Raw genomic sequence first — 27314 nt, 5'->3', positions numbered from 1 at the left:
TTTGCTATGGAGGACTGTCTTGAAAGCCTTGGAAAAGTCCAGGTAGACGATGTCCCACTGATGGCTCACATCAACCAAGCAGGTTAATTTCTTATAGAAGGTGATCAGGTTTGTCAAGTGTGATTTGCCCCCAGTGATTCTATATGTAAGGCTATCTGTCCTGCTTCATGGCAAAAGAAGGGAGCTGTGTTAGAGCTGCTTTGGTATCATGGGGCTCTTCATTAATTTTTAGTGTTAATGAGTGTTCCATAGCTCCCTGGCCCATCACCATCTGTCCTTTCAGCAGATCTGAGCTTCCATGTGGCTGTATGGTTATAGGACTGTGCCACAATACTTCTGGTAGAGCTGAAGGCCAGCACTGGATTATTGACTAGTAAAATGTTCAGTAAGTTTCAGTAGATGAAATCTCAGCTGTATAAACTATTTAAGCATACTCTAAATATTAAATGAATTCTAGCATGAGAATTAAATTGAGAGAGCGCAAAAATTTAGTAAGAGATCTGTCTTTATGTAGAACAGCTTGTTGACTCCTTCCTGACTTACCTGCAAGCAGTATGAAAAGTCCAGGTGATTTAAAGTATGAAATTGATCCCTAAGAGTAACGCAAGAGTTCCTTTAAAACATCTGGAGTTTTTTTCTGTCAAGCTGACAAGTGATATTTGTGTATTTGTACCTTAGTTTGAGATTAACAGTACTTTTGTGATGCTTATATCAGAGCTCAGATCTTAAATTTGTCCTCTTAGAAAGCTGGTCTTTGATGGACTTATTATTCCAGTCAGATTTGGTGCATGCTTCAACTTTCTTTCCTTTAAGAAAGCAGTCTTAGTGGGAATGGTGTTGAGCATTTGACAAATCTGGTCTCAAGACAGATTTTTCCAGGTGGAAGAGCTGTATTTTAACCTGTAACAGAAGAATCTGTAACTCTAGCAATATCTGTTGTTTCCTTATTCCTAAATCTAGACATTTTTGGTAGAATAACATAATTTTATGAATTAAGACATAGTTTCCTGTCCTTAACCCTTAAATTGGAGTGCCTGTAAACTATCAGCTGTCACAGAAAGCACCTTGCAGAGTCTGAGGTGTTAAATGCAGAGAAACTGGGTTTTGGCAGAGGTTTAGGCCATGATAATGCAAATGTCTGTGACAGATAATTGAAGTGAAAAGTCCAGCAGTTCTGAGAATCAAAACTCATATACAGAGCATCTGTTTGCTTGGCTTTCTTTAGCATTATATATTTTTTCCACTATTTCCCATTTTCCTTCAGAAGCAGGGGGGGATCTAACATGGATGTAACTGTGATGAGCCCACAGGGCTGGAGCGTGGACTTCTTAAGTCTGGAGAAACAAAGCTGGTGTCACTTTGTGTCACCTCATGGTGATCTAGAAGGATCTAGTCCAGTGTGACAGATTACTTGAAGTAGGAAAATCATTGCAGTTCTTGTTTGGAGAATCACCTCTAACACAGAGAGTACTCAGACCACAGGATCCCCATCAAGGGGCTGGGGTTGGGCTGGGCCATGGTACCAGTGGGTCTTGGGGTTGCCACCATGTTCCCTGGCTGTGCTCCCCCAGCCTCTCTGCTGCCCCAGGGAAGGGCTCCTCAGTGCCCCAGGCCTTTTCTCCTCAGTGCCTCCTGGTAGTGGTGTCCTCAAACAACAGGTATTGCTAGAATCAGAGATTCTTCTCTTCCACCCGGAAAAACCTGTCTTGAGACCAGATTTGTCAAATGCTCAACACCATTCTCACCAAGACTGCTTTCTTAAAGGAAAGAAAGTTGAAGCGTGCACCAAATCTGACTGGAATAATAAGAGGAATAATAAGTCCATCATTTGGAAGACTTCTTCATTGGAAGTCTTCCATTGGAAGAGGAGCAGTTGGCGAGCTGCCCCAGAAAAGCATTCACTTGGTGGCCATCTCTGGGCAGAACCTTGGCTGCCCTGAGCTTGTTCATGGCTCTTCCTGGGCCACTAAACCTCTGCAGGGCAGAGGGGAAAAAAGTTTGGTGAGATTGAACAATTTATTGTTGTTGAGGTTCGGTGGTAAATGAAGGTCAGAAAACCATGCAGGCAAACTCTTGGTCCCTCACCAGACCCTGGCTGAGGTGCAGCCCCTGCTTGCCAACCCCACCAGGCACAGCAAGGAGGGGAGATCTCTCCTCCTTCCCCCCAGAGAGGCAGTCAGACCCGGGGAAGGTGGTCTGAGGCAGAAGTCTCACTGGAATCAGCCTTCTTCCTTGGCAGCTGCATGGCTGCCATGAGTCCTTTAAGCCCAGGAGATGGGGGGCTCAGCTCCCAGCCCAGCAGCCACAGATGGGGCCAGGAGGTGATGGTGTCACAGCTGCCCACACCCAAGGGTGAATGTGCCTTTCCTCTTCTGGGCCAGACCCTCCTGCCTTTTTCCTCAAAAGCAATTGTCCCTGGTGTGTTCCTGTTTTCTGATACCTCAGACACTCTTCAGGGTTTCTTGGCAAAAATAGACCAGCTGCCCAGGGATGAGAAATGTACTAAACCTTGTAATTTAGTTACCTTGGTAACATCTGTCAGGAACTACTAGCAGTAAAGCACTCTTTCTTTTTTTTTTTTTTTTTCTTTTTTCTTTCTCTTGATCTCTTTTATGGCAATACATATTTATCTATACTTGGCAATAGCGTGATTTATAGGCATTGTAGCCATTCACCTGAACATTATCCTAACAGAAAATAGTTCCCATTCCTAACATGCAAGGTTTAATGACTGTAAAAGCAGATATTTGACTTTGTTGTAGAAACTGAGATTTACCATGAAGTAAGTAGGCTTTTGCTAAGCAAAGTCAAAATCATACAGGTACTGTGTTACTGCTTAAAAGTATTACACTTCTTGATAACGTTTACTCAGCAGGAATTTGCTGAGTGGCTGTGGTCAAGCATAGAATATCTGTTTGTTTTTTTCTTTTGCATTCTCACATGTGTAAGTTTGAATTGTCAACCATTCATTCAGAGGAAAAAAAAAAAAAAAAAAAGAAATAACAGCATTATTGCTTATGATTATAAGCCAAAACTAGCAGCTTTGCCTCAGACTTCGTTGTTGCTGGATCTGACTCCAGGCACAGCCCTCTTCCAACTCCATCATTCCCATTTAGCCATCCATGCCCTGGTGGTAGCTCCTCTGTGCTGTGTGCCCCAGGACACTTGAGTGCCAGCACACAGAATTCCCTAGGGATCAGTCTTGAGTGCTACAGAGTGGGCAGCACCCCAGCTTTTAGGTGGCTCTTGACATCCTCTGGTTACTCATTTGTTTTCTGAGCCCTTCAAAGGGAGGGGCATCCCTCACTCAGTGACTGATTCAGTAATTGATTTAATTAATTTGAAAGTAACTGTCACTTGTTAAACTGATAATCAAGAAGCCAATTACTTAACAGTCCTAAGTACACATCAGTAGCAACCAAAATAAGTGTTTCTCTCTTAAATAAAGAAACCTGGGTTTCTTTCTGATATGTCAGAGCTTTTAAATTGATTTGTAAATATGATCATTTCCTTTAAAAAATAAAAACCCGTTAGTGGTATGATGTTTTATACTTCATTGTAGTAAAATTGTATATTTATTTCTGCAACTGTGTTCCGAATGTTAACATTTTTGATGTTTCATGCCCTGTAAGACATAATCTCAGACTATGATAGAAAATATATTTAGGATTTATTCTGATTCATTTATGTAGCTGAAATCCTTAAGCAGCTTCAGGTTTTTAAATCAGAACACTGCTCAGCTCTGCTGCAAGCTGGGTTTGTGTACATATTTAAAAGTCTTGCTCTAGGAGTTTTATATATTTTATTGTATATACATTTGTATTTGTAGAAGGTAATGTAAAAACAGTACGTACCAAAACATAGGTTTTTTTAATTGCAGGTATTAATTATAAAACATTTTCTTAAACAAGAAAATGTTCATTAAATAAGAGCATATAAATTATTATTTTTATTATGTATTTTCATGAAACTAGGTGGTTTTTTTCAGGTTTACAAACGCAAGCAAATTTTTAAAATATATTCAGAATGTGTGCCAAATCCTGTGTACCTCATGACATATAAGTGTTGGATGAATACAGCTAACAAGCCACTGATGCATGATGGCTTGTCTGTGGCTCTCTAATATAGCTGAATTAGACCCCTTTATGCAATATTTTCCTAACTTTTAAAATTCTGATCTGAGGGTGGTGTGTAGTTGTTTTTTACTGTATTATTGATAGATGTCATGTAGTTATAATCATGAGTATTTCTGAACACATCCTTTCACGAATGTGTCCTGCTACTTTTTAAATTCCACGTATATATAAATATGTTTCTTTTCCATGGAAGTTGTTTAGAAGGGCCCCCAAAGCATATGGTATATTAAGGTACTAATATATAACATATATATAATGTAATATAATATAATATAATTAATATAATAATGTCTGTCTCCTCCCACATCTCCAGTTTCAATCTGTACACATTCCTGGCTGCAAACCCCCCTGTTCTGTTTCCAGCTTCACTGTCTGCAATAAGCATAGGCTGGTAGAACCCTGGGCAGGTATTTGCACCATTGGCAAAACCATGTGTTTAGAGAAAAAGAAGTAAGCAAAGCCAGATTCTGTTGCCATTTAATCCATTCAAGGATTAACTGTTTTACTTGTTGGCCTGCTGGCCAAAAGATTGTTTAGAAGTGAAGAAGGACTAAGTAGTAGCACAGGTGGCAAATTCCAGTTCTGAGAGACATAGGGTACACGAAGCTGTAAGCATGTGAAGACACCTGTTTATTGTTCATTTCATCTGTAAAGTCCTAGGAGTAACAGCAACATATCCAGTGTTTTCAAACGTAGCTTTCAGATTGATTATTTAATCCTTTATTGAGCAGTATTTTTAGGTATCTTAAGACACACAATAAAGGAGCAAAGTGAATAAGCACCTGAGCAAAATGAAAAGCAGATCTTTGTTTCTGGAGTCAATTTTTCCAGTATCACTGCCAGCAGTGAATGCATCAGATGTATTTACGTTGTAGCTGTGCAAGAGGATGTTTATGCATATGACATACTCTGCTCTGCACCCTTGAAACCTGAGAAGTGGGTGCATGCACATACCATGCACATCTGTGTTGATTTCAGAAATATGCAATACTGCAGTTATGAACAAAGTATAAGAGACTAAATAGACCCACAGACATATGGACAGACAGGTGGATTAAGGCAGTCTTTGTCACTTTGTCCCCAGAAATCTTTTGTGTTCCTTATCTTTTGTGTACACAGTGACACTAAGGAGTCAGCCCAGATAATTTCCCTTCTCTTAGTAATATTTTATGTATTTACATAAAGTTTTTACTTGAAAGTGTGGAGTGTGCGTGCACATTTTTCAGAATTGTACTGTTGCTAGTAATGTAAACCATTTTTATTCTATTTTGAGAAACTTTGTGAAGGTATAAATTATGTTTGAACTGGACAGAGATGATGTGGCATGTGACTGAAAATATATATTTTTTAATAGATGATTCAGCCGCAGAGAGTTTTAATGGCAATGAGACCGTGGGACACAGTTCCAATGCTTCAGGGGGAACACACTGCAGGGAGATGGCAGAAACCAACAGTAATGGCAAAACAAATCTGGAGGAGGATGAGCAGCCTCTGAACCTGAGTGACAGTCCCCTCTCTGCTCAGCTGACTTCAGAATACAGACTAGATGATCACAGCAGTAATGGAAAGAACAAATACAAGACTCTCCTAATTTCTGATCTCAAGATGGAACGGGAGGCAAGAGAAAATGGAAGCAAGGTAAGATGCTTCCACATGCTCCAGATATGAAGTGTGTAGCTTAGAAAAGGGAAAAAAAAATTGAGTTCATACGAAAGGTTATTCCCAACTAAGCACTTAAGCAATAAGCAATGTGTCTAATGTTTGTCACATCATTACTCAAATTCTATACCTAGATTTGTATGCTCGGTTACACATACATGATTCATATGTACAGTAAGTGTATGTGGATGTACATGGGTTAATAGGTAAATATAGGCATATATATATATATATATTTTGTACTGACACACTGACAAAAACCAGTGCAGTTCTCCAGCAGGCATGAATTTTATCAGCCCATTTATTGAGAACTGTCTACATTACCCATTTGAAATATGTATATCTAAATGAATTTATAATGTGATACATATATATATATGTATACTGAGATACATATATCTATGCATATTTACAGATGGCCATCTCATTACATGAATTATGTATTTGTAGAATGAATGTGTATGAATGTTAAGTGCATATGCTCAAGCAAATTAGTACACGTGAATTAACAACATCTGAAAGGAACTGATTTGGTTCCTTCCTCATTGTTTGTGTTGTGCAGGCACCTTACCTGAATTTAAACTGACAAGTTTGCTTTAAGAAGCTGTAATCCCCTGAGGGCTTTTCTCTATAGTTTTCATTACATGGGTAAGAAGCAGCGAGAGTGGTTATATTGTAGGTAAAGATAGATCCTATAGATTAGGTAGCTAGCTTTCTAGGAAGGTGTTTGTCACAAGGGCATGCTGTAAGGAAGAAATGGCCTGTATCATAGAATTTATCTATTGATCTTATTGGTGACAAGTTCCTGGTTTTTATCTGGCAACTCCCAACTGGATTGCAGCAGCAATAATAGGATGTTAGTGCTGTACCCAGATACTATTAATTCTAGTCACTAGCTTTCAGAAGCCCAGTACAAAATAACCTGACAACATATTTTGAGTGGACACATTTTTTGCAAGGCTTTGAAATGGGAATGATGTGGGAAGATCACTTTTTCTGGGTATATATTCTGGGTATATTGTGCATGACTGATGCCTAGAGAGCAACATTCATTTATGCTTAAGTTTGAACTCCTGTCTTCAGTGCCTGTGGAGTAAAAAAAAAAAAACACTTGACATGCATTTTTAACTCAAGTGCCTGGTTTTGGCAGTTGGAAGAAAGGAAGACCAAATGGAAGATTGTTAGCCTTTCCCTTTCTTGGCCACTCCAGTTATTAGAAAAACACATATCCCAAAACCTTCTCTGTAAAATCTTTATGAAAACCTGTTAATCTGTGTGTCATATTTTTTTTTCCACAATTTTTCATTTTCTTAAAAGTGTTCTGAATGGCTCTTGTCTCAGAATGTGTATACATTTCAGTGCTAAATTTACTCAGTACTTTGACTATTGCACAGTGAGTCCCAAGCTGGCTAATATGAACAGTATCTTCATTTGCTCCAGGCCACATTGTTCCAATGAACCTTTTGTAAGCCAGTCACCCAAATATTGATAGACACACAGGCCCTTTTGCCTGAGGTACATTGCTGCTTCTGCCATTATCCTTGCAAATACACAAATAAGCTTGTTGAAGAAAGGGAAGAGTCTTAATGTGAAACTCATTTATAGCTAAGACAAGAACATAGCCTAATGTTAAATTTCCAGTTTTAATCAGTTATAGCTTGGATGCAAAAAAAAACGTCTCAAAAAGTGTTAAAAATCTGTTTGTAATGAACTGAGATGACAATCAAAACCATCTCATTCTTTGTTAGTCTACAAATTTTAAGTGTCCTGAATCATCCCTCACATCAGTATATTCTTTCATCACTCACTGTCATCCTGCCCACTCCATGCTGCCAACAAAATGCAGATTTGTCTCCCCTTTTTGTTCTAGCAAAGCCCATGTTGATGTTTGTAGTTCATTTAAGTATACTTATATAAGTAGATCTATAAGTGTGTAGTAAAGTATATTAAATACAGAGTGAAGACTTCAGGGAAAACACAGTCCTGGGATAAACAAAAAATAGTCAGATATTTATAAACTTAGAGTAAAGTGAAAGAATGCTTTTGTGGCCAATTTCATATTTTACAGATGAATTCAACTCTTACTTTTTAAGTATTTTGAGAAGGAACAAACCCCACCAATGTATTAGTATAGAATGGGACAATACAGCATCTCAGTGTTTCATATGCATACCTATATACTCATATAAATCATTACTACTATTTTACCTTAAGTGGTGTCTTACATAATAAAGAATCACAGAATGTTTTCAAGCCCTAGACCCAATGAAGGAAGTCCTCTTGCCTTCCTCTGGTGATTCAGGTTACTGGAGCTCTCCAGAAGAGTGTTCTCTCCATTACTGAGCTGACTGATTTTGAGCAATGGTGATGATCAAGCTCCTACTTGTGTACAGTACCTACTGTCTGCAGTTGAGGAAGAGAATCACAAGGAAATAATTCACTGCCAAAAAGAAAAACAAAATCAAGAACAAGAAAAGTTGACAGAGTTCTGTAATGTACGAGGAGCCACCTCTCACAAATCCTTTTTACACAAAATACACCAAGTATGTGGGTATGTGTGATTTTTGGCAGTTGTCAAGGAATTCTGCTGGTGCTCTTATACCACCCAGCCTCCATCCATTCACAGATACACAGTTATCAGGCACAATTAGACCTGAGTAATGGCATGGTTGGTAGTGAAGAATAAACAAATGTGTTTTTTGTAACCTCTAATCATGTTTTTATTAGAAAAATCATCTGCAGTGTTCACTAAATATCAAATCAATGCACCATGTCTTATACTATGCTTACAGTACCTTTTTGTGGCACAGAACTGAGAAAAGTTGTGGGAGAAGTTAGTGAAGAAAATATCTGGTTTCTAAATGAAGGGAAATATCATAGAATCATAGAATGGCTGGGATTGGAAGGGACCTTGAAGATCACCTGGTTCTAGTTCTAGGGAAACCTTCCACTATATCAGGTTGCTCCAGGACCCATCCAACCTGGCCTTGAACATATCTTAAATATCAGGCTAGCATTGCAGGCAGTAATACATTACACTTACATTACATTAATACATTCTGCAATGGCCCATTCAGCCTGCAGAAGAAATTGTTTGCTTGAAATGCCCAGAACTCTGTAAAACCCAGAAGCAATGGGCTGGAGCTGGGAAGAACTGTTAGCTAACATTTTCCTGATCTGCTCTATGTCTCCTTTTTGCATACTGCATCATATACACGCTTGATTAACTTTGAACCCACAGTTTCTCTGGTCACAGTCTGGTTTAAGAGAGATTATTTTTTTCTGGGAACAAGCAGGTTTGTAGGTGTTTGCTTGTACAACACTGTTTACAAGAATGATAATTTCTTCATGTTTAGTGCTGGGCTTTACCATTTAGCAATGCATTCCATAGAAATATGATGGGAAGAAGCAGTTGGGATAAAAATGTTAATTTTTCCATCATATAATCTTTCAAAATCTTACTGCTAATAGGTAGAATTTTTAAAAAAAATATTGTTTTCAGTGGACAGAGTAACTTTACTCTTTGTACCCTCAGTTTCATGCAGTGAGTATGTGTGGTAAGCTCATTGTGTAAAAAGACCACATGCTGAGTGCTTAAAATCTGGTCCAGTCACTGAAAAAAATATATGCAAGGAAAAAATAGGGTTTCGTAGTCTTAAATATATATATTTTAAGTGTATTATATGTATACGTATATATATATTCTGTCTATAAATACTTCTATTATACTGGTGTTAGGGAACTGATCTTCTGGTTTGACTCAGGTGTTCTTGGCAGAAGAACTTCCTACAACCATTGAGGGCTAAACTGAACTCAGTGAAATCTTGTGTAGCTGTAAAAATATATCTGTATAGATTTACTTTTTAACAGGCCTGTGTCTTTGTACTACAAAAGACTTAGAAATTACTCATGTGTAAATGCTGTGGAAATACAGTTCCATGAATTATAATAGATAAGTGCGCATATGAATTATTTTACCACTTTATATACTTATGTCTGAGGTTGCTGGGTTTCTGTATGACCATGGTGAAGTCTCTGGAGTGCTGAGACTTTTTGTTTCTGAATCTTGCTTTTTATATATATTTTATTTTGAAAACTCATTATATAGCTTTATCTCTTCCACATCATTTTTTTCACAAAAATTTATCAATCCAAATCTTTTAAAATTATTTGGTCTCTTCTGCATTTGGATAACAAGGTTATTGTGATAAAGTATTGCAAAGCAGGTTTCTAAGCTAACCAGCCATACTTACATTTTGCCATGTATTTTACCTGGATTAAAAAAAAATAGTTCATTATGTCTGTACTGGAAAGGAAATTTCTAGTATGCCATACTTCTCCTTGGGATTTCCCAGGCAGAAATGTGTGCTACTGATAGTGACTGCCTAGGAGATGCCTTAAAGGAAGCTAATGAGGAGGACACACACCATGTGTCCATTTTGTCCAGATACCTTCTGTCCAGATACTAGTTGCAAAGGGTTGGTTAATGTCTTCTTTCTACCAGACAAAATTTCTGATGGAAAAATTGGACACCTCCACTCCCTATGGATATATATGGTAGGCTAAGTTAATCTGGGTTACGTCTAACTCAGGCGTGTAACTGGCTGCATGGAGAAGTGCACAAGATAAGCTGTTTTTCTCTAAGTCTGAAAAGAAAAACAGTTTTAAGGGAGAGAACAGTAAATAATGATCACTGCATACAGTGGTCTTTCATTATACTACTGCATTCGTGTGTGCATGTCATTATAGTTACTGGGGCTCAGAAGGCAGAGCTTTCATGTAGTTTCTAAAAGGAAGTTCTTACTTCCTCTCACTCCTTTACTACTGGGCTTTTGAAGTGTTTCTCAAGATGTTTTCTTCAGGCTACTGTAAGGAACATTGTTATTGTGATCAGCCACTGCAATTTCAAATTTTTACACTATGCCATGTTAGCCTGGCAAGCTGCCCACTTTTAAGATAGGTCCTGCTCTAGGAAGGTATTTAAAAACCGAAGCCTTGCATGGGATCTGAAGGCAAGAACATGTGTGACATCCTGGGTGAAAAATCCTTTGAAGTTCCTGCATGCTGCTGTAGTTAAAACTTCAGTCATCTTTGGTGCTTATCCCAGATGCAGAGTTTTCTAACATCTGCTTTGCTGGAGCTCATTATAACTGAAGGAATCTGGGCACAACCATCCAAGCAGCCTGACCTGAATACACACATACATGGATAAGCTTATTGTAATCTGAAGGTGCATTGTGAATCCAGCTGGTTAGCAAAAGTGAATTTAGCCACAGATCGACACCACTGCTGAGGAGTAAGGTAGAGTTTCAATGTGTTTATTTCTCACTCTGTCTCCTTTTTAAAGATATGATTGTCTCTTAGTAAAATATGAAAGGACATTCCTGTTATCCTGTGAACATCATTACATCTGACATTGTGTCTCTGAGGCATATGAAGTCATTGTCTGTCTAGTTCCTCTCTGTAATTTTGTTTTCAGGTTTGCTTGGGGAAGTGCTGAGAATATAAGGGGGCATAAGGCTTTTTCCAAAGCAAGTAGAGTCCTCAGGAGTTACAGTGGCTTTTATATAGACCAGTAGTAGCTTGTTGAGTTGCTCAGGAATTAATTTATTAAAAAGTTTATTTAATGAAATGCAAAACAGGTTTGCATCTAATTGGGTTTGCTTTTTTTACTTCATAACTAAAAAATTTCTCATTTCTTTTTTTTTTCTTTCATCACCATCCATTATTTATGTTTAAGTGGCATAGATAGATTTCAGGAGCATTGAATTAGAGCGTTGTCACATGGTGCTTTTATGATTTAGTTACCTCAAGCTCTTAACAGTAAGGAAAGCTGGAAAGGGTAAGATAGAAGTGTCTCCTCCTCTTTTGAGCATGTCCTTAAACTCTGTAGGCTGACTGGTTTTGTACAAAGAAAATATCCCTTTTGTCCTTCTAGTTTATGCTGCCAAGTGCCCAAGCTACAGTTAATGAATCTGGATTAAGAGTTAGTTGAGCCTTCAGAAAGCAGTTTTGACTCCAGCTCCTCCTCTCCAACAGAACTTCTCACTCATCTCTTTTGCTTGCTTGGACCTTAGTTAGATTTTTCTTTTATTTTTTTTTAATTGCTGTATTTTATTTCATTTCTATAGTTAAATATAAAGTGTTAAAGCAATACTGTAATTTACTGACTGTTGTTTTGTTAACACAAATGTCTTCAGAGTCTGCAGTCCAGGTGTTTGACAGCCTTACTTCATGGTTTGATTGAAGCAAGTGGCTTGGCATGAAATTCAGTTTGCTACTCAAATGAATAACCTAGGAGGAGGGAAGCAAAGACTGGTGAAAGGTATAGGCAGGACATGTTATGAGTTAGTGGCACACTAGGTTTTGAGCAGACAAGATAAGAGTGGGGCAGAATGAAGGCCAGCATGATACACACCCTGAGGAGCAGCAAGACATCAGCACAGGCTGAGCCTGCAGCTTCACAAGGTTCCAGCTTGCTTCCAGCATTCCCACCACAGCACCAAGGAGAGAATAGTGACTTCTTCCAGCTGTGCCTTAATTTGTATCTGATGTGTCTGATGGTTTCAATCGTTGCTGCTTTTCACTTAACCCTTGGAAAAAGTTTGTGCTGAGATTCAAAAGTAAAAATGATAAAAGTGAACTGAAGATGAAATTCACTCCTGCTGCCATTGTGTGTAGTAGGTGCTACAAGACTACAACATAGGATTCCTCTTGTCTTCTCTCTTCTCTTCTCTTCTCTTCTCTTCTCTTCTCTTCTCTTCTCTTCTCTTCTCTTCTCTTCTCTTCTCTTCTCTTCTCTTCTCTTCTCTTCTCTTCTCTTCTCTTCTCTTCTCTTCTCTTCTCTTCTCTTCTCTTCTCTTCTCTTCTCTTCTCTTCTCTTCTCTTCTCTTCTCTTCTCTTCTCTTCTCTTCTCTTCTCTTCTCTTCTCTTCTCTTCTCTTCTCTTCTCTTCTCTTCTCTTCTCTTCTCTTCTCTTCTCTTCTCTTCTCTTCTCTCCTCTCCTCTCCTCTCCTCTCCTCTCCTCTCCTCTCCTCTCCTCTCCTCTCCTCTCCTCTCCTCTCCTCTCCTCTCCTCTCCTCTCCTCTCCTCTCCTCTCCTCTCCTCTCCTCTCCTCTCCTCTCCTCTCCTCTCCTCTTCTCTCCTCTCCTCTCCTCTCCTCTTCCTCTTCCTCTTCCTCTTCCTCTTCCTCTTCCTCTTCCTCTTCCTCTTCCTCTTCCTCTTCCTCTTCCTCTTCCTCTTCCTCTTCCTCTTCCTCTTCCTCTTCCTCTTCCTCTTCCTCTTCCTCTTCCTCTTCCTCTCTCTCTCTCTCTCTCTCTCTCTCTCTCTCTCTCTCTCTCTCTCTCTCTTCTTCTCACCTCAAGGGAGAACATTAATGAAAGGAGAACAAAAAGCGTATGCAAGGAGTTTAGTGAACTAATTTTTCCTACCCATTCACCTACACAAGAGTGAGACAAAGTAGCCTGTTTTCCTTTCACTCTTTATTCTTGCTTTATATGTACAAGTTTTACAGGTTGATCTCATTGCAAAGACTGAGGCCTTAATATTTTGCTTTCTCATTTTATCAAGCACCTTCGCTTTAATTTCCCATACTTTTAGAAAATGAGAAAGCTGAGAAATTCACAATTTTCTAGCTCAAAAAAGTCATTTTATTGGGTGTTTGGAGAAAGCAATATAGTTCTCTGAAGTTCTTTCATTTTTATAGACCACTGACAGGATTTTTGCACCTAAAAAATTATGCTAGTTTAATGATTTAATAAGCCTTTTCCTTTAAAAATAATTTCATTTTATAAATCACTGCTTTTTCCAGACTTGAATCTTCTGATTGGGGGGGTTACCCATAATAAAAGTCTAAATAGAATGTTATTATGAAGAGAAACAACTACAGGTGCATGAAAAAAATCAGTGTGGTATTCGTATGAAAATATGAATGCTCTGGCGTTCTCTAACAGTCGCATTCATCAAAACCTTTTGTCTATGATAATATGAGTTCTATGTCTGATTCCTCCCATTGGAAGTACATTTAGTAGCAGGTTTTCATGTTCAGTAGAAGCACTTGAAAATGAAATTGGTTTCCTGCAGGGCATTCATTACAATGATGTAAATCCAGCACAATTAAGCTGAAGTTGATGATGCTACCCCAGATTTACATATCTCGAATGGAGACTGCAATCTGGCTCTGTACGCATATGAAATCCCAGCAAATGTAAAAAACAACATGGAAAAGGGTACTTTTAATGTGAGCTTTTATAAAATTTCTCAGAAGTTTTCTTTTTTCTAAAGGGACAAGTGCAAATTGGTCAAGTATCAGACAGTGGTGCTGTTGATTCCAGATTACATGTGTGTTACTCACAGATGCAGCTGATTAGCCTCATCCAAGTTTACCTTTGGAGTCACTGGTCCCTCAGACTGACACAGAAGCAGTTGTACCTGGAGGGCATGCAGGACTCTGTCCAACTTGTTTTAGTGGCTGAACCTCTGTTCAGACAAGAGAGAAAGCTATCAAGTGCATCTTCAATCAATGAGGTAAGGTGTAAGAAATTACTACTTCCCTCCTTGTTTACAGCCAAGAACTTTTTGTAACTCAACAGCCTGAGAACCCAAGTCTGTACCTTTCAGGCAAATTCCTGTTACCTTCAGCCAGGGTTTGTTTCTGGCAGATCCCTTGAAGGCTGAGCCTTGTATTAATATCTTCAGTCCCAAATCTTGGGGTTTTTTTTGTTTTGTTTTGTTTTATCTTTAGAAGGAAACTGAATTTATGTTGAAGTCCTACCAGGTCAAATGGTTCACTTTTTCTTCTGTTATCACATATGCAGTTCCTCAACCACTAGAAAATACTGAGAGAAAATCTTGCTCTTGGAAGATTAAATACTATTTGATGGTAAATTGAGCGAGATATAATGAGGCAGCAATAATTACTACCCACTGCAGTTGTATTTTGTCATTGTTTACATATTATTATTATTTACATCTAATGAACTGCCATATTTTTATTTTTCAGATGCAGAGGTTGAAGAGCTGATCCTCAAAACTAATCTTTGGTAACTGTCTGCTTTCTACACATTACGCTCCTGAAAAAAATATTGTTATTCTACAAGTTAATAATCCTGAAATGTTACCCCTATTTCTTTCCTCTGATATTGAATTCTTTTCTATATATCAAGACAGCTGCTGAAGAAAGGGAGGAAAGAAGTAAAAGATTTATTTTTTCCTTCCATGACTTTTGTACAACATTCTCCTGATCTTTTAAAATAAATACAATTTTTTATTAGTTGTGTTACAGACATCTCCCTTTCTAATCTTTTTTGCTGAATGAATGTCAGTGGTTGAATGTCTTGCTGAATACTTGATACACCTTCAAATTGTGCTTTTGTGTGCTATCCATTTTCCCTCTATAGCAATTGTTGGGAATAATTAGATACACTAGAACACTGAGTGCTTTTTTTGGATACTGCTTATTCTAACAACTGAATTTACAAGGTTATGTGAGAGATGTCAATAGGTCACTTTTTTTTTAATAGAAGAAACGAGGTGTAGAATTCGACTTTGAAATGATTTAACTGTCTTGTTCTCTTTCATCTTTCTTTTTGTTGCTGTTCTTTTAACTGTCCTTTGCTGGCTTTGCTTTTTCTGTTAATTCTCCTCTGTTCTTCTCCATTTGCTTCCAAATACTCCTAGGAAGACCTAGCTGAAATTTTGTTTTTAGGAAAAAAACCTAGATGTCGGTAATATCAGTTACCAGAAAAGAGGATTGAATTACTAAGTCCAGTCCTTTGGAAATGGCAACCTAGGTAATAGGCTTTTATTCCAAGAGGATCTGCAACAGTTGAGCTCACTAAATGTCACAACACTCATCAAGTTCTGTTTAATGAACTTGAGCCTTACAGGAAACAACAATTGCACAGCTATAATATGCTATAGGAAAAAAGTGAGGAACTGGAATCATCATTTTTGTCTTAGATCCCTGCAACAAGAAGGGATTTGCTAGATGGATTTCCCAGATGGTCTCTAGCAGTATCTTATTCCCTGCAGAAGAGGGAGTAAAAAAGAGCAACCTCCAATAATCCCCATCAGTCTGCTTGAGGCTTTGTCAGCCATATGTTTCATCAAAACATCCTGCCTTATATTTTGCCTGGAAAAGTGACTGGTTTTGAGTACTTCAAAGAAACAGTTCAAAAAGCAGCATCTACATTTGCTATTGAGGCAAAGATGGAATGGTGATGTTGGTAATGATTAAAAGCTCTGAAGTGTGTGCTATTAAAACAGTCAAAAGACAGGAATGAAATAATTTTTGAAAACAAGTGGTAATGAATAAGCCACTGGCTGTTACAAATATGGAACAGTATTCTTGCATAATCAGCAAAAGACCCCAGAAACTGGTATTTGAGACCTGTGTAAACAGTCAACACTTACTTTTCACTGGGTACTGATGAAAGAGTATGAAAACAAGAGCAAGTATGAAAATGTGCTGCCAAAGGTAGGGGTCTGCAACTACTGTGAGTTTTCATTCCACCCATCGAAGTGTGGTGTGTCATGAAACATTTTAATGCTGGATAAATTCTATAGGCATCCATACAGTTTTTAGTAAGCTGCTGCATCTTGGAGCTCACAGTGTTTCTATGAAATACTATAGCTGCTGCTTGGATCTTGGCATGGTACAGCAGAATAGTTCCTATAAAGATGCTGCTTCTCATCAGCTGCTTTTGTCACAAAATGTCATTCCCAATGTCCTTTCACACCTATTCAGTCCGTGGTTTCTTAATTCTTCTCAAAATGAATATGCCATGAGTTTTGCCCTGGATCTGATGGTTAATAATGCATGCTGTTCTCTTTATATACATACACATACACACACTTTAAAAAAAAAAAAAGCATTTATTTATTTATTCATTTATTTATTGGGTTTTTTTTCCCCTTGTTCGATGAGCCATGATCCAAAACTGATTGAATCTGTAGCACATGAAGAGCTCACACCTCTTGTTGCTGAGCCACCTGTAATGACACACATCCGGCCTTTGTGTACAGGTGCCCCAGTGGACAGGACTGTGTGACTGCCTTTCATGTGTGCTAACTAAAATCAGGATGATAAATGTTGGTTCTCACTCCATTCTATATTTGGGTAGAGGTCATGAAGTAATGTGTTTCCTCCGCTTGCTTTTCCCATGGCATTTGGGAATTACCTGACTCCATCAAGAAGATACTTTGCAGAACTGTTCAGAATTTCTGCCCTGTACCTTCTGCATTAAGCTCCTGGGCTGTGCACTCTCAAGATGAAGGAAAGTCTGCATGAAAAACAGAGGAAGGTAAGTTCATTTGTTTAGGGGTTGCCATGGATGGCTGCAATATGGGCTGTCCTCCATCCTCAGAATTATACTATGAGCTTTATATCAGCTTTCAAAAAGACACATGGATATTCTTTGGGCCCTTTGTACTGAATCAATTATATATTGGGCTTTTTTGGACCCCCTCTGAATGCATGTATTTTTGTCTCATTCTGTACAGTTAGTCATATGCTCTTAAAAATCTTTTGCAGATGGAACTCCGTGGGACTGGGCCTGTAACAAATTCTGTATTAAATTACTAAAATAAATATTCTGAAAATTCCATTTTCCCTCAGTCTGTTGCTTAGTGCAAATACCTGTGTTTAGTGGAAAAGAAGTCAAATGAGTCTAGGGCATGTGTACCACCTCGTGCCCTCTTTACTCAGCCAGAAGATGGTTGGATGGATGGATGGATGGATGGATGGATGGATGGAGGAATGATTTACAGGCATCTTTTGGAATATGCATCTTATGTCATCTGTGCCTTAAAGATGAATATCTCACAAGGTTGATGCTTGTGTATAGTTCATCAGATGCTTTTAAAAATCCATCTCTCTATATAAGCATGCAACTAAATGTCCACTCTTCCTTCAGGGAGACTGCATAACATGCAGCTTTATGTAATATAGAGAAAAGATATTGGAAGCCATAGTGGATTTAAACAAGTGGCAAACAACAAGGAGCTGAAAAACTCGTGACACAAAGAAGGAATTACCTTATTGGAGATAAAGGAGTGGTGGTTTCATCACATATCTTACTGATTCTTACCAATTAACAGATTGTCTTTTATTTTAGGGGACAAAGTTACAAAAAGACTCAGCAGATGAAATTTAAATTTTTTTAAAGTTAGGTTGGAATTGAGAGAAAACATTTTTACAGTAATCTTATTCAATCATTCACATGAAACTAGCAATTATTACATTAAAAATTCTACATGAGGTGCTTGTTCTTTTTACAGCTGTTTTTCAAACTAATCTGCAAGTTATTTTCTATAGTTGTGTCTTTGACAAAAATAGTGTTTTTTAGGAGAATGATAACAATGCTTCAGTTGTGTTCCAGAGTTACCAGGTCATATTCTACAGTTCAGACATTCCCGTCTAAGCTTAACATCTATGAATCTGTATAAGTGTCTTGAATGCTTAAAGAGCCAAAAAGGCTTTTAGCCTTTCAGACTGCCAGTTCCCTGGCATGAGCTTCTGAAAAACCTGGACTAGATGCCTATATTTAATAGTCTTTAGTGCTTAGCCCTGCATACATCTGGTTTAGGGTATTAAATCCAGGACATATTTATTTTTACTGCACTCACTATGCCAATTCAAGATCGTTATTAGTATAAAAGGTAAGTAGTTCTTGAGACTAGCTCTAAACTCTGTCAAGAATTTTATATATATGTATTTTTGTTTTAATAGGAAATTGGCAGGAATTATACTGCTTTGCTTTTAATCTGTTCTTCTGTTTTAATTTTGATTTTATTTTGTAGTTAAATCTGACTTTACAATGACAGTATCAACAACTTATGTCTAGGGACATATATGCCAAATATCAAATTTAAAAAAAATAATTGAGGCACTGTGAATCTGCTGTTGAACTGAGGCACTCTGTTATCTCTGCTTGAACCATTCTGCCCATGTAAAGCAGGCAGTGTCTGTGACAGCTGGATCTTCGAAACTTTTGCTCCTCTTTTTATCATCTTTGCTTAGTTAAGAGTTATGTCCTTTGATTGTATATAATGCTGCAATGTTACTTTTTACATTTGTCATTTAATACCCATAATTCACACATTTAATTCAAGTTTTAGGATATACTGTTTCTAGCAAGATAATTCTGTGCATAATAACTTTATACAAAATGAATGAGGCCATTTATACCTTCATGTAGCATGTTTGGAATTCTGAAAACATTGATAAAAATAAATCAGCTGATTGGTCCTGTGAGGCAGGCATATTCCATCACTGTCTATTGATTAGTAAATACAGGCATGACATAATATATTGACTTTCCCAAATCCAAACAATCTGTAGGAAATCTGGAAAGGTAATTTGTTTCCTGAGTGCTATACCTGAACATTAATCACAGTACTAATCCTTGTTTTCAGACATTACTGCTCAGTTAAGGTATAGAAGCTGAGTCAACTTCAACTGAGTAAGCATTGGAAAGTTTCCTCTGGTTTTATTAGCATAGCTAATATTCAAAGCCATTTCAACAAATGTCTGGTTTAATTTGTGCTTTCCTGGAGCCATGAGGATGACACTCTTTCCCAATCCAGCTCTCATCATGAAAATGTACATATGCATACACAAGAGATCCTATGGACTACATTATTAAAACAAGTAGGAATAAACCTTAGGTGCATTAAACTTAAATGGTTACCTTAAATTTAGTCATAGAGCTTCCCTGTGTGGTGTATTTCCAAAGTAGAGATGTCAGCAGCCGTGGCAGTTCATCCTGGTTTTAGAAAGCAGAGTAGGATTCAGTTGCAGAGAGATGGGCTTTTGGTACCCTAGTAGGAACCCTATGGTAATCTGTGCCCAGATACACCTCTCTAGAAGGACGTGTCTCTCACACTGGCCTTGTCATACTGTACAGTACCCCTGTTCCATCCTGAAACACCAATGGGGTTCAGTTGCCTTTCATCTAGTCATCTGGTTTCCTTTCAGACTGTCTTGCCCATCCTTTCAGGCTCCTTTCTTGACAGATGAGTTCCTACAAATGACAGTTAATACCAGTTACATTGATGCTGTAGTCTTCTTTTTGTTTATTTATTTTATTCCTCTAATCTTCTTTAAATGTGTCTCAAAATGTGGGACTAGCCTTGCAGAGTTGGAATGAATACTGCCATTAATTTGCTGATTGGATTGTTAATTGAAGTAAGTCATGAGTACATAGCCACAACTGAAAGAACTGCGGGATGATGCGACAGAAGTGTCAGAGTCATTGTCTGAAGATGTATAGCAGTGTGATGATTTCTCCTTAATTATGAAAAAAAGTCAAAAGAATACTTCAAATCACTGGTTCGAATCATTCAAATCAAATTGGGCTTTAAAACTAGATTTCCAAACTATGTCCAGAATTTGAGCGTGCATGTGCATCTGTATACCTGTATCAAGCAAGTTGTTTGATGTCTTCCTTAAATATTACTTCTTGCCATACAATCCTTGTTTCATAGTGCTGGTATATATAGTTTTCTTGGCAAAGTGCTCTCCCAGTTGCTACGTTTATATTCTGCTTAATAGGCCTATGTACTTTCCATGTGTTTCTGGCAAATGCTTCCAACAGTGTGCCTTTATACACACCTTTAAACTCCAGATTCTTTTTCCAGCAGCCCATTTTGTAAAACTCACATGCTTCAGCCACCAAAGACTCACTGGTGTTAGAGCAGCTGGGCACTGTGTTTACAGTTCACTGTTTTTTGGGCAGTTCAATGAAACATGTGACATAGAAAACAAAAAAAAGATTGAAAATGCAAGAGTTCTTTAACTTTAAATAGCAAGGAATAAACAGAGCTGAGGGCAACAACGAATCTTTGCTAGTTCTCCATCTGTTATGGCACTCTAGAATCAGAGTGGGTCAGAGTTTGAGTGTGCAATTGCCTCCCTCTTCCTTCCTTCCTTCTCTGAAATGACTTTGCCACCAGGACATGAAACTTCTAGTGCCATGCACCCGTTTTGGTCCTTCACTTAAACTACCCATTTACCCTAGTTGGCATAAATGGCATTTTACCTTGTTGCCTATGAAGAAAATTTTATATATATGTATATATATATATGTGCAGAGTCAGAAAAGGTGCCCAGTTCATAACCTGAGATTTACACTTGCTTAGTTCCGTGACCTTTTCTTGGAATTGTTCATTTCAGCAAAAAAGACTTGAGCAGCTTATTGACTAAAACATGTGGGGAGACTGGCAAGAATAGAAGACATTTCCTATCTGAAGTTGGGAGCACACATTTCATGTCATTGCTTTACCTTTCAGAAAGTATGAAAAGAGGGACAAAATCTGAAAATGTGGAGAAACCAGTGTAATGTTATGGATACTTCAATTCAGCAAATAGCATACTACTATCTTGCTGAAGTTAGTAGTATTTCCACAGAGCAGATTTACTATAGATTTTGTTGAAAATGGGACTAGATAGGATGGAACAGTTTTATATGGTGCTTTTGAAGGCGCTATTACAACTTTTTTTTTAAAGTAGACAACAGGGAAGGAAATGATCCTGTGTGAAGCAGTTCAAAAGTAAAGCTGGCAGCAGATCAACGAAGAGAACTATTTCTGCAAATGTAAGTACTTAGAGCAGATTTGATCACCAGCATCATCAGAGTGAGGCAAGCACAAGGCTCCTCCTTAAGAGAAAGCAAACAGGGGGCTGAGGGCATCCGTGACTGTGCCTTCTCTGATACAGGCATAACCCCACAGCACCCCAAAGCCTGCAGGGTAGGGCTGCTGGTCCCACTGACAACCCAGTGGCCAGGAGACATCATGAGTGGGTAGGCAGGTAGCTCAGTGCAGGAGTGGGAGGTAGCAAGCTGGGAGCAGCCTGGGACAGGACTGGCCCCTATTTGCCCACCTTGTAGCTCAGTTAAACGAGGCTCCCTGGAAAGGGGCTTAGAGGTGGAGATCCCAGGAGAGATAGCAGGAAAAAATAAGGCCAGATGGTGCACTCCAGGTCCTGACAAGGGTATGGATTAGTGGCAGAAAATATAAGAGGGTTTTAAGTGGTAAAAATTGAAATCTTAGCCTCAGAGCCCACTTCTATCTCATTTTGGAGGACTTGTGTGACCTCTGCAAGGGCAGATTTCCATGGGCGGTGGTCAGGCTGCAGCCAGCTGTCTTTCACAACAGAGATGTTTACTTCTGTCTTTGGTGGAAATGCAGAATCCAAGATCTCAAAAAGCAAAAGGACTGCAGTTAATTTCAAAAATTAATGGGTCTCACTAATCCTATCCTAAAGCCTTTCATCCTTCCAGAAAAAACCAAACGTGTACTTACCTTGAATTAGTTAATTGAGGGCAGTGCAGTTTTTAGTGATCAGAGCAAGTGAAACACTAACCAAGGTAAACCACAAAGAGTGTTTAGTGTTTCCATAGCTCCAGTTATTCAAAGCTTATGGAACATGAGCTCTGCAAAACATAAGGCAGCAAAACCTTAAGTTTTTTTTCCTGGTCCTCCTGTCATCTGTAGAACTTAAGAAGTGGACCAACGCATGTTTTTGCCTAGGGTCATTAGGATTGTGCTTTTTTTTTAGGATCAAAAATCATTAAACATTATATAAAACATATTTCAGAAACACTGTTCACCTAGTGGCAGGTTTGAGATTTATGTGCAAGAAAGATAAAGATGCTCCAGGTTTATTTCAAGGCTTTTGTAAAACGGCTACTGAAATACTGTCCTGGGAAATAGTGAGCACAGTCCACAAAGCAAAGCTTAGTACTGTAGTGTTCCCTCTTGAGAAGAAAGTTTTTCAGCACTTCAGCACTATTCATGGTGGGTGTGCAATTATGCTGTATTTGCTTCTTAATTTAAACAAGATGATAAATAAGGACTATTTGGTTATTTGATATATTAGCATGAACATACTAGAAAATATTTTGGGAGGGGATGCTAGTCAAAATAATTCCTTGTGGATAGATTTAAATGAGAAACCTTTGGTGAGAAGTAGTGGGGGATCAGAATAGAAGCTTCTCTGGGGTCTTTCAAGTCTTGCAAATGAATTATTTGCTCCACCTTCTTTGAAAGGTGAGGGTGGGCCTGCCAGACTCCAGTGACATTATTAGTAATTCCACTTTTGGCAAAGCATCATGAGGAAAAATGCTGAAGAAAATATTGTCTCCGGAGTTTTTCTGAGGGATGGCTTGCAGAAAATTCTTTTGCAAATTGACAAGTTTGAGGTAGTAAAAGAGAATGGTCAACAGAAAAAAAGTTGTATGCTATTCTCTAGCTTTCATACACTGATAATGCTATTAAGGAGAGTAGATAGTATATCTTTTTCCCTGATTTTTGGAGGTCTGAATGGTAAAAGGTAGAAAATTTTGCCTTCAGCTTATAAATTTGGTGGGGGGTTTTTTTGTGGTTTTAAAGAAAGCTAGGATTATCCTAAAAGTCATGTGAAACTTTGATTAATCATATAATGCATAATTTATTAGCAATGAAAAACTACTTGATCATCCACTTGTCATACAGAGTGTCTTAAGAGCAGGGGTTTGGAGGAGAGTGTATTAAGATGAATGTGAATGTGTGCAGACGTGTTGCTTCATGCATTAGTTAACCTCTCAGAAGTTTGTTAATAAAAGTAGCTACTTGGAAAGTTGAATCTGTTTAAGAGCATCACCTTATAAAATCTTTTTCATGAAATTTATTTCAGGTCTTCAACAGATTTTGTGTATCACTTTATATTTCTTGCCTTCACTCAAGCTGTGATGTTGAATTATTTTAAGTAAATTTAAAAATATTATCTCCCAGCCTTATTCAGTATTGTGAACTACATAATAATTCCACAAAATGTATTCATACTTGTGCATATATCCATAAAAATAGTAGTACACGCTTAAAGCACTACGGAAGTGGCTAATAAATATGGGATTCTGTGTATGTATACCTTCCACACACCACATAGAGCAAGATTTTGCAAGATACTTGTTAGATCTTTTCAAAATATAACTTTCCATAAAAATACATTTAGATTACTGAAGTACTATTTAAAGATTTTATGCCAAACCATTCCTGGTTTACCCATGTCTCACATAAGAAATGTCTTTTTTTAAATATCGGTTACAAAGAGAGGTTTATCCAGTTTGTTATCCATGTCATTCAGCTTATTTTATCAATGTGAAAAGATGTTTGTTGTGGTGCTGATTGTTGTCTTGATTTTTATTTCCTAGGAAAGAGTTTTATGCTCTGTCAGCTTGTGTGGCCCTGCCTAACCTTTGAAACTATTGACCTTTTTCAGTCTAATTTGATAAAATGAGAATCCTGACAGTGTTGATATGCTACAAGTTTCGTGAAAATATGTATTTGACACAAGTAGAAAGATCCATGTTACTGCCTTCATGAGGGCCTTACATTTTGGGAGGCAGAAGCTGTTTGGGCAATGAGTTCTCTCCAAGTTATCAACACGCCATGAATTCTTGCCCTGTAAAAAGTTGAAAAAATATGTAGTGGGATGGAGAAGGTGTGCTGGTAGGACTTAGGAATCCAGGACATAAGTCAGTAGGAAGTCAGGTGTTTTTAGTTTGACTTTTTGAAGATGAACCTGTTCAAGTATAATATATTGGATATTTCTGTATAGGAGTCACTGAGCAGATGTTGAAGCTATTTCTATACAGGACTCTTAAGGATGAGCTATGACTGCCAGACTGACTCAAATCCCTGTATTTAGTTTGTTGTCTGTGCCATTGTTGAAAGCACTTACTGTACAGAAAAATCAATAGCTTGAGCCCATGTTGTCACATTCACTTATAAACAGTAGTACCAGAGTTGCAAAATTTCTTGACAGGACTGAAAAGTTCATATGTACCAGAGAAAACCAATTTCTATATGATTTCATTGCCTGCATCATGTTACTTTTAAATAATGGAAAACAAAGCTATTACTGTCCTATGCCACACATGAACTGTTATTTGTGTTCAAACAGGGCCTTCCTGTAGGCCCAGGATCTAGAATAGGAAATCCTGTGGTGTTTAATTCATTGGCCAGAAGAGTATACAGGTAGTTTAGCATGTTGGATTGGAAAGAAAAATATACAAAGTATTACTACAAATTCTGCCGTGCAGACAAGTAAATATTGCTAGTTTATAAATTCTGGCATTGCTAATCTGGATGCTATATATACCTTTATAATTGCACTGGTACATATGGGTTTCAGGAAACTTTCTATCTTGAGAGTATTTTCTGAGTCATAAAGTTTTCATTTGGATCTAAAAAAACCTGCCTGTAATTCCATAATGACAAAATAAATACACTGTAGCTTTTCCAGACCCCATACAGATTCCTTTTGAATCGGTTGTATTGCAGAATCTTACATTTTGAGAGTCATGGGTCCTAATGTCCAGAGTCTATATAGATCTACAGCTGAGATGCTTCCTAGATGCATGGCAGGGGACCTCAAAAAACTCATGTGTGCAAAAATCAGTTAAATAAGAAGAGCAGATGAGTTAATTTTCTATATCGTGATGCTGCCCTTAAATCCATGGAATATAGATTGTACCCTAATCCTTAGCCCACACAGTGTTGACTTAGTCAATTGGAAGTAACCCATAAAGATCTTGGGATTAAAACTCTTCACGTTTTCTTGGTACATAGATCACACTGCTAATCCTGGCAGCTAAACCAGCTCCAGGTATGAGTGCTTTTTTTTGACCCTCCACGACCTTCTGCTCTGTGCAGTCAGCTCTGAGCTGTCTGCAATCCTGATACCAATCCCACTTGTCAGAAAGAGGGTTTCATGCAGGGAAGTGTCCAGAGAGCTCCAGGGATGCCAGCACCAGATGATGGTGCTGAATGTGTACAGCAGGTCTGGCACAGACAGTGCATGTGCAAAAGAGATCATTCTACTTAGGTTCATTAAATCTGGTTGTGCACTAAGGAGGGGAACTTTCCTAAAGTAATCCTTGCCTTCCATTTTTTAAAATTAATTCCTACTTAGTGATTTCCTGGTCTGTGGCCTGGCTGCACAACAGAGCACAGTCAATGCCAGTGCATGTCAGGGCATGTTTACAGAAAACTCTTCCATTCCTTACATTTGGTGCATCTGGTATTTGGGTTTAGTGAAATATGACAGATGAAGGTTATTCACCCATTCATACTCCAGAAATATCTCTTAGACAGTAGATCACAGCACTGGCTTGAACTCAAGTAGAGCTTTGTGAAAGGGGAAGATGAGTGAGCACATGGTGTAGGCAGTTGCACTACAAGAGGAGTGACATTTTTATTTTAAAAAATATATTCTATTTTTTTTCCTCTGTTCTTTCCATTTCATCTATGAAAGCTAAGGATAAAGTAGTAGTCACATAATATACAAAAGCAATAAGACACAGACTTTTAAAGCTTTAGACCAGTTCAAATCTTGATGTGATGTTTTCAGCTAAATCTCTTCATGAGAAAAGCTGACTTAGTACAGGATCAAATCCCTTTTCCATGAACTTGGAAGGAAGGGTGGAAGGTAAAATCATTTGGGTTGGGAGCAAAACAAAGCAATATTTATATCTGTTCCATGTTCAGATACTGAGTTACGGTATTGAGATAAGAAAGTGAACCACCTGCTCTGATTTCTTTCATTTTTCTGGTAAACTTCTGGCTGCTCTTCCTTTCAGAACTCTTCCTCTACAACAGTGTAGATTGAGTGTATTTTTTGGAGGAAGTGGAGTTTTGTCAAATAGGATTTTCTAGTCTGCTAAGGGAATTTTACATTGATGGATGGTGATAAGACTTGAGCCTTGTGCACTGATTTATTAAGCTAAAGTGAGCACATGTAATAAAGTGGTCCCTAGAATTTACAACCAAAAAATATCTCCCCTAATAGAAGCTAAAATACTGTTTGTAGTAAATGAGTTTGAGCTTTTATAGATCAAGTATATTAGAAAATATCAGAAACTGGTGTTGCTTGATGTCTGCATGGTTCCCCCTGAGTTCTGAGTAACAATGTGACAGAAACATTTTGAAGGTAACAAGGATTACCTGACTGCAAGAAATCAGAGAGAGTAGTAGAGCATAGATCCAAGTTCAGAAGTGCCATTTCCTTTCCTAACAGCAGCTATGTTGGGAGCTTATGCTACACTATTCTGTCCTGGAGGAAGCAAGATGATTCTGCTCTCAAGTCTGAGTGTTTGCATAAAAAGTTTGCATATGAAGTGTTTGCATATAAAGGCTGCATATGAAGTCCAAGGGCTCATTTATAACCAGGCCACCCACAAAGTTCTAGCCCAGTTCTAGCCCAGTATCAAAATTATATTAATGTTTGTACAAGTTAGAAAGTGCTGTACCATCTCATGCAGGCAAAATTATGAATCACAGTGAAAGTTTCTGGTTTCTTCAGGATAGTACCATGAAAGCTATGATCCAATAGAGATAATTAATGATGCTGGCAGGGATTTAGAAGGCTAATGTGATCTGTCTGGTTGTTCTGGGGAATAGAATTCACTCTTCAACACAATTGTGGTGTTTGTTAGAACTGGTTTCCTGAATAGTTAGATCAGGAATTTCCTTTTCT

The 27314-nt window shown here is 38.0% G+C and overlaps 1 protein-coding gene across 2 annotated transcripts in view; it reads left to right on the top strand.

Moving 5' to 3' along the window:
- The window catches only part of NOL4 (nucleolar protein 4), a 187319-nt gene that overhangs the window by 100492 nt on the left and 59513 nt on the right, over positions 1 to 27314 (top strand). For both annotated transcript variants that reach the window (XM_071737453.1, XM_071737452.1), the window contains exon 6: positions 5491 to 5774. In XM_071737453.1, the coding sequence (XP_071593554.1) occupies positions 5491 to 5774 (284 nt within the window). The remainder of the gene's footprint in view (positions 1 to 5490; positions 5775 to 27314) is intronic.

The sequence above is a fragment of the Heliangelus exortis genome, chromosome 2 (assembly GCF_036169615.1).
Source record: "Heliangelus exortis chromosome 2, bHelExo1.hap1, whole genome shotgun sequence".
Taxonomy (NCBI): Eukaryota; Metazoa; Chordata; class Aves; order Apodiformes; family Trochilidae; genus Heliangelus; species Heliangelus exortis.
The sequence above is the reverse complement of the archived record's forward strand: the minus strand, read 5'-3'. Positions and strand labels throughout refer to the sequence as shown.